Source organism: Taurulus bubalis, assembly GCF_910589615.1.
Source record: "Taurulus bubalis genome assembly, chromosome: 10".
NCBI classification, from domain to species: domain Eukaryota; kingdom Metazoa; phylum Chordata; class Actinopteri; order Perciformes; family Cottidae; genus Taurulus; species Taurulus bubalis.
In genome coordinates, this window is record NC_136598.1 from 14,507,316 (window position 1) to 14,515,808 (window position 8,493).

Genomic DNA, 8,493 nt, shown 5'->3' on the forward strand with positions numbered 1-8,493 from the left:
CTTTGTTTGACTTTGTGAGCTGCCTGTGTATTTGTATGCATAATGCCAAACTTTAGGTCATGACACATAAACCGGCAACATGTTAATTCCGCAGGAGGCAGATTCACGTAGCATAGGGATTCACAACTGGATTTACATCGAGATCGAACACCTTCTATTATGGGAAGTACAAATAACCCAAGTTATCAATATATATATATATATATATATATATATATATATATATATATATATATATATATATATATATATGTATATACATATATATATCTAGATATATATATATATATCTATATATATAGATATATATATCTGTATATATATACAGATATATATATCTATATATAGATATATATATGTATATATATATATATACATATATATATCTATATATAGATATATATATATATATATATATATATATATATATATATATATATATATATATATATATATATATATATATATATATATATACAACTGCGGGTATAATTAATTTGAAATGGATCTTTATTCTTTGTTTCATATAATTAATAGGCTGTTATGGCTAGTTTATCTAGGCTAATTATTGCAAGAATAACATTTTATTAGTATATGTTATGTACATTTCAAGTGCTGCAAAACTTTATCTTTGAGCCATTAAACGGCCCCTTTCTTTTCATCCTTTATCTGCCAGTTTTTCTAGCTTGTACTGGAAATTGCCAGTCCTCCTCTCCAAACGCTCCATAACCAAATTATGAATAATGCATCGGTTTGGCATGGGAGCAGCAACAGACAGCCATGTCCTGACTAAACGGGCCTGTCACAACTGTGACGTTATCAAAAGACCTATAGCTACAGGCATGAATTATTAAAAATATATTGCCCTCAAATGTTTAACGAAAGCAATAATAATAACAATAATAATAATTTGGCCAAAGGCCAATTACGAATGTAAAAATAATGTCAACTCATTAAAGAAACTTTAGTTAATTTATTATAGGAACGAAAAACATTTTTCTTTCGGTGGATTCACGTTTCACATGTGATGGAAAAAGTAAAACAATGTCATGAGTATTCTCTTCTTTTTTTTAAGAAACCCGTGCCTCAGGTAAGTTCACTTTCACTGTTATAAAAACATCAAAATTACATACAGAAAGCACATGATTTTTTAATACACGGAAATAAAGTAAAATACAAAATGAACAAAATCCTCACAAGGCATAACGCCACTAAATAATAAAAATAATGCTTGTTTCTTGTGTATAAACATATTTTACACGTGCCCGTACCGGTTGGCATACCGTTCTCGTGTTACTGTCATTTATTCTCGTGTTCACTGTGTTAAAGATGACATATTTACCACATGGACACTATAGATCGAGTTATCCTGACCAAAAAGTTCAGCATAGCCTATGACACATATATTATAATCTCACATTTCTGGCGCGTTGCCCATAGTTTCACCTTTACCAGAGGAGGTCCACACAAGGTCAAATACAGGCCAAACATTCAAGTGAGAGTTGCCCTTCCTCAGGAGGGAGGGAGGGTGAAAGAAAGGGGGAGAGATGTTCACATCACGTCATCCGTGAAGGCAAACTCATGCAAACACTGTTTGGGCATTTTTGAATTTCGGATAAGAAACAGAAGAGGGGGGAAAAACACTTCGAATATTGTCTTTTTTCTTTTCTTCTTCTTCTTCTCTGTTTCGTCAAAGAATTCCCGCTCTGTCCTTTTACAGAGAAAGTGTTTAATAACGAGGCCAGCCTCTATATAGGTTCAAAGTGAAACGATAATAATATAATATTAAATCAGAGCAACTGCAGAATGGTTCGCCTTGTTTGACACAGTATCGACCGTCCCAGCTGCGTCGTCCTCCTCCTCAGGGTGTCCCGCCCTCCTCGGCCACGTGGCTGCAGAGCAGGACCCCAAAGCCTCGCTATCCGTCCCATCCGACACTTTATTGGGCGTCCAAAAAAACACATCTGTGTATCAAGTCACAGTCTCTTTTTTCATTGTCTTTCCTTTGTCTCATAAATAACCTATATACTTTTTTTTGTTTCAATAGTTATACTCGTCGTCCTTCATTTATAAAAGAAAACATAAATATCGTCCTTGTCCTTTTGTTCTTTTTCCTCACTTTGAAAGCGTTCAAGTTCAGCGTGTCTCAGTCGCGCGGACGTGGCGGGAAGAAGCGCGTGGGCGCCTCGTGTCGCCCAGTCCACCTGGCGTCACAGTCCCAGCGCGGCCGTGTGCTTTTTGGCCTTCAGTCTCAGGTCGGCGATGCTGGAGTTCTTGCTGGTGTTCTTGGCGGCGGCGGCGGCGGCCACGACGGAGGCGGCGGAGGCGGACTCTGCCGCGAGCGTAGCCAGAGGCAGTCCGAACGGCGGTGCGGGGAACATCATGTAGGGTGCGTGCGCAGCCAGGTGAGAGTGCAGATGGTGCTGCGCGTGGGCCACGGCGCTGTCCAGCTGCAGTTGCGCCTGCACCTGAAAGGAGAAGGGCGGCACGTTGCAATGACTATCCTATAGGGACGGGACGCACGGGTGGGGGAAAGAAGGGGGGGAGAACATGCGTTAACTTTGCAGTGCATTGTGGGAAAGGGTCATTTCACTATATGTCAATGTTGTAGAAGTGGTTCACACTCTGAGGAGGCACACCAATGTGTGCCAGCATTCAGCTGGACAGCAGGGTTCAATCCCCGAGCTTTTCTACTGACGTGCCATTGAGCAATATCCCTGGATGGCATATAGTTATATGGATATCATTGACTGCTGCGGCTCTTGTGAAGCAAAGGTCAAATGTGAGTTTTCATTTGGACATCAATAGCATGACATCTAATCTCAAGTCATTGCCTTTGGGAATCTTGGGCTTTTGCCGACAGGATACTAAACCCATAAAAGACCAGCGGTGCTCAACGTGAGGACTGGACTTCACTAAAATGCAATGCAGTATAAATTGTGCACATATTTTTCTATTCTGAGACTCACCACAACCAGATGGACAGTTATACAAAAGAAACCAATCAACCTTGGACATTAGGCTATATACTTTAGTGTGAGGGAAAACATTGAGAAACTCCTGGCCTCTGAAGTATTAATATGTTTGCCTGCTGCAGTAAAGCAGGCCTAGAAATGAGCCATAAAACAATAGAGGGGATTTTCCCATTAGGCTGTACAGGCGGCGCTGTGTTGGCTCAGTGCTTTCGCCGGCGTGGTAATAAGAGTTTAGTTACCCCCTACATTGGTACTGGAGTCTCTGCATAGCACTTGGGCAGAGCCTGTGCCAAGACAGCAGTCCGGGGATTGGTCTGATTTTAAGACTAGACGCTTCAAAGTGACTTGCCTGTTGGAATGGCATCCGTAAAGCCCCCACGTTGACATATGGCGCAACACGACAAGCTTCAAACTGATTCGCTGCTCCAATCAGGACTCCTGCAAAAGCACAGATGATGAGGATGATATTAAAAAACCACAAAGAAGTAAACTGTATACTGAATAACGAGCAGTGAGCTGATTGTCGGGGAAAACTTTAATAACGTCCAGGATGGACATGCAGGCACTAAACAAATCACAGTGCTTTTGATGGCTTAATTAACTGGAAACGAAACCACGTCCCAAATAGTAACAGTGCGTAAAGATTAAAAATGCTGCATGCATTTGAGCGTGCTTTTGCCTTGTAAAAGAATAGACCTAGAATAATAGAATATAATAGAAATATAGTTTTTGTTTTATGTGGGAGCATGCAGGATAAAAGCTTACCTTTATGTAACTGATTCTCCTGCTTTCTGCATTTGGCTCTTCTATTCTGGAACCAAACCTGCAGGGACAGAAATTAATTAGAGAGCTACTGATTGGCAGATGCTTGTGAGGCCATGTGTAATTCCTCTCAAAGTAACAACAACCGCAGAAAAACAATATCCCCACGAAGCACTAAAATATTAATGGCACTGCTTAACCCCAGATTTGAATTATTACATTTAGTAACAACAAGGGAGAGTGGGGGGTTGTTGGAGCAGAGAGGGAGCGCAACCAAAAAAATAGAAAGTAGTAAATCTGCGAAAAGAGGGACATTAAAACCGTATTGGGAGAATAGAAACACGCTTGTTGGAAATGTGCAGGACAATTTGACTATAATAAATAACCTTGTCAGCGTCGGTTTCATCTTTCTATGGATTAGTGTCCCCGAAGAGTTGAATGGACTCTCAGATATCGAATAGCAGCAATGCTATTACGGTTTTGGACATCAGAGCCAGGCGATCTGAGAGCATCTCCCTCTTTCTCTTTATATCTCCCTCTCATTAAATGACCGCTGAAATTAATTACCCTTATCTGCAGAAAATCCATGTCAGTGAGACGCTTAAATGCCTCACAGTTTTGTCTAATCACCGCCATAACACACACACACACACACACACACACACACACACACACACACACACACACACACACACACACACACACACGCACGCAAAAAGAAAACACTTCAAAGACTGCTTACTTTGCTTTTTCCTTCTGTTGAAATCGACAAGCGTCAATTTCAGAGAACCGCCTTGGAACACAGATTAAACGATTTATTTCTATGATAATCTGCTTTGAATCTCCCAGACAAAGCTCGGGCGAAATTAGCCCATAATACAACATGTCAATCTGCAATCTCCCTTACATTAGGTCCATATACACACAAGCATGATTGAAATATCATATTGATTTGGCTGTCAACCGGCTTCATTTATTGACCACGTGTATATCAATCGGAAGTCCTTTTGTGCTCGCTGCAGCTATAATTCATCGCGATGATAAAAGCAAATGCTCTGCTGTTATCGATTGAGGCAGATGTGTTTTTGAAAATCAAAAATAAATGTTTAGCCTGTGAAAACAACTGGTAAAACGATATAATACTCCCACGGAGAGAAAGAGGGGGAGCGCTCATGCTCTTGATTTGGGTAGAAAATAATACATAATTTATGCAAATCCCCGAGCTGTGCTCCTTGTTGGGGATACAATACGCCTTATTGGTGAGATTCCAGTTCAGGCCGGGAGAGCCCTGCGAAAAGCTGGCTTTAACTTTTTTTTGGGGGGGGGAGGGTGGGGGGTGAAGGGTGAGTCTGGGATGGGGGTCTTTTTTTGGGGCTGGTTTTATGATTTCTTTTTTTCGCTTCGACCGCCATATTCAATAAGGAGACACATGCTCAGTCCTCCCCTGAGCCGGAGCTGCGGGATAAAAGAGTCTGGAGTAAGATATTATAGAGTTCTGATAAATGAGATGAGAGCAGTTGTCTATATGCTCATTGTCCCCCTGCTCCCGTTACACACGGCATGGCTGAGCCCCCCTTACTGGGTGCATGCGCAGATGGTCTGTCCCCATGAAAAACGACAGCATCTCTCACAAACGGGGCCTTGGTAACATACACCCAGAAAACGGACGGCAAATATTTGTAGGCGTATTTGTTTCGGTGGATTAGGACATAGAGATTAAAACGACTCTCGTGATACAAACAAAGGCATAATTGGGATAAATAACAAAAATTAAATAATCAAAACAAGCTGAGAGACATGCAATCTAATCCGAAAAGTATGACAAAATACCATTTTGATGGTGAACTCTGAAATTTTTTTCAATTAATTAAAACCTAAAACCCATTGGGGGGTTCATCTGAACTGTTTTGTTGAATCCAGGCCTCTATATTAAGTGTATGTGTGCACGTTTAGGTTAAACCCTAAACCTCCACAAAACAAAATATGATCAGACTTAAGCGTTATATCCATCTTTTCGTAACACACATCAGTGAAGATATTATTAAAATCGGTGGGAACATGAGAAAAACATGGTTGCATTTCTAATTATTTGATTTTCTATTATCATTATTTTTTGCTATTATTATTAGTCTGTTTGACTTAACATGTGGGTCTCTTTCTTGTCCATTGTTTTTAGCCCATACACGTACACACTGCCACAGTGATATTATTATTATTATTATTATTATTATTATTATTTTTCTCCTTTTTTATAATTTACTCAAATGTAATGGCCCTCAAAGTGAAACAGTGTCTAACCAAATGCGACATTGATGCTTATTATTATAACACATGAGAGTCTCGCGCTCGTCCTACCTGGACTCGGGCCTCCGACAGTCCCAGTCGCTGGCTCAGCTCCTCCCGCATGAAGGCGTCCGGGTAGTGGGTCTCGTCGAAGAGCCGCTCCAGCTCGTTGAGCTGCTCTAACGTGAAGTTAGTCCGACTTCTCCTCTGTTTGATTTTAGTCTGTGCCTCGTCCTCTAAAGGCTTCGAGTCCTCCTTCCTCTCCTTCACGTCCGTGTGGCCTGTTTCGTTGTTTAGAGAGGGAGACATCAACATCACGAGGCTGAACTGTGACCTCCAATCCGGGGTCATCGTTGGCCTTCATCGTTACATATTTACGAATTATTTTTGTAATTTATCTCTACTCTGGAAACACGAGAGGAAAGCCAAATAAACAAATACAATGAGCCAAATTAACGGATGTGCAACTCTACCAGAGATTAAAGGCATATCTGAAATAACTTGCACTACATACATGATTATCTTCACCAATTGAAATAAAAGCTCGATGATAAGGAAGAAAGAGAGACATGCCCTCCCAGCCCTCAAATATCACAGAGCTATCAGACCTCGGATGTTTTGTAGAGCTACATAAAGCTCTTTAATTATTAACTGCTTATAAATATGCAACGCTGTGCCCACTGTTGGATGTCTGATACATGCTTGTCGCAGTTCCGCTTTTAACCACGCTGCCCATGACGAACAGATGTCTTTTTTTTTTTTTTTTTACAAGCCACCCAACTCTAAGATATCTTGTCCTGTGTGTTGTCATATTTTGTCCGGGTTTCATAAAACATACTGAACAGATGCTTCAGTTTCAATTTTAATTTAAAATGTAAACATATAGGTTATTTTAAAAACAGTTGGAACGGATCGGTACGGAAGCATTAAACACAAAAGCAATATTGTGTGCTTAATTAAATCTTTAGCGTTTAAATTATGATTATGCTGTCTTTGATCGCATTTTTTTGGGGCTGTTTATTCGTTCTGCAATTAGGGGGAAAAAACACTGAATTATTGAGGACAACCACGAAAAACTATTCTTACACCTTAGGACTATTGGATCTTTTGTATTTTTTTATTTTTAAATATGAGATCATCGGGTTTTTATTAAAGCCAGTTGACCTGCTTCCATACCTGAAAATAGACATCTGTGCACTGGGTGACTCCAGCAATGAAAGGACTTGATTGCCACCTTTCATGTGCAGTGATGTCTTTATGTCAGGTCTCTGATGCGCCTTCTTTTAGTTGAAACATTAATATAAATCATATATTAGGTTCTCTGAGGTAACTGACAATCAATGACGCGTATGCAATGAATTATTATAACGTACATTGGTGAAAAGCTTCTAATCAATTAAAGTAGGTTAAAGTAAATGTTTTTTTTAACTTAAGGCAAATCAAGGACCAGAATACCCTCATGTCTCTTTCATAAAAGTGTGATATAAAAACAAAATGCATTAGGTTGGATAAGCCCTTGCATATTATGATATAATTGTTATTAGTTTGACACATAGAGGCCTTGTTGTTTAGCTATAGTTCTGGGGTAAGCCCAAATAAATACAAACTTTTTGAAACTGTACCACAGCAAGACAAGAATAAGCTGCGATCACCTGATAAAGATGGGAGCTGTTATGAGCAATAATGGTTATAAGGTATAAGGAAGGTGGTTTCGACGGTGCATATGACAAAAAAAATAACGAAACATACTTTCAGAAAGCACCGGCGCACCAGATCTCGATCATCCATAACTTACATCGACTATTGGGATCAAATCTGCGGTAGCTTCGCTTGGATCATAAACTAAAACGAAGATGTTTTCACAACATTTCACCAATAAAAAACTCATGGTTATGACCATGTATCTGTACGATTTGCCAAATGCTCGTTTAAGTCCTCTCTCTCTGTCGGTAAAGACTGCAGCACACACACAGCAGCGCACAACATTGCGGTCCTACCGTCTATGAGTTTGGGGCTCCCGGCATCCCTGATTCTCTCCGGGCCGAGCATGTCCGTGTCCCTGCCCGGCGAGAGCGCACCGTTCCGGGTGACGGCTGCAGCCTCCTCCCGGCTCCCGGGCTCCGAGGTTAAAGACTCCCTGCTTCCCGCTCGCGTCGACCCGGTCTCCAACACCTCCCTGTAGGTAATCACTTCCTTTTTCTCCTTCACTTTCTGATCGAAAGACTTAGACACGAAAGCGGTGAGCTCTTCCATCACTACCTTCTCTCCTCTTAAAAAAAAAAAAATCACCACACACACTCACTCACTCACTCTCTCTCTCACACACTCTCCTCTCTCTCTCTCTCTCTCTCTCTCTCTCTCTCTCTCTTTCTCTCTCTCTCTCTCTTTGCTCCACGACAGCTTAAGACATCAATAGTGTGGCTCGTTTTAAAGTCGACCCCTTGAAAACGATAGCCTGCGAAAGGATGCTGCC

At 40.8% G+C, this 8,493-nt stretch overlaps 1 protein-coding gene across 1 annotated transcript; it reads right to left on the reverse strand.

Annotated features, from left to right (window-relative positions):
• Positions 1-2,210: 2,210 nt before the first annotated feature.
• shox2 (shox homeobox 2) lies at positions 2,211-8,273 on the reverse strand (the record flags this gene model as incomplete). The annotated part of the gene is made up of 5 exons (XM_079224586.1): positions 2,211-2,468; positions 3,325-3,413; positions 3,741-3,798; positions 6,093-6,301; positions 8,018-8,273. 5 exons carry the CDS (start codon positions 8,271-8,273, stop codon positions 2,211-2,213), a joined length of 870 nt encoding a protein of 289 aa, XP_079080712.1.
• Between the last annotated feature and the right edge of the window lie 220 nt (positions 8,274-8,493).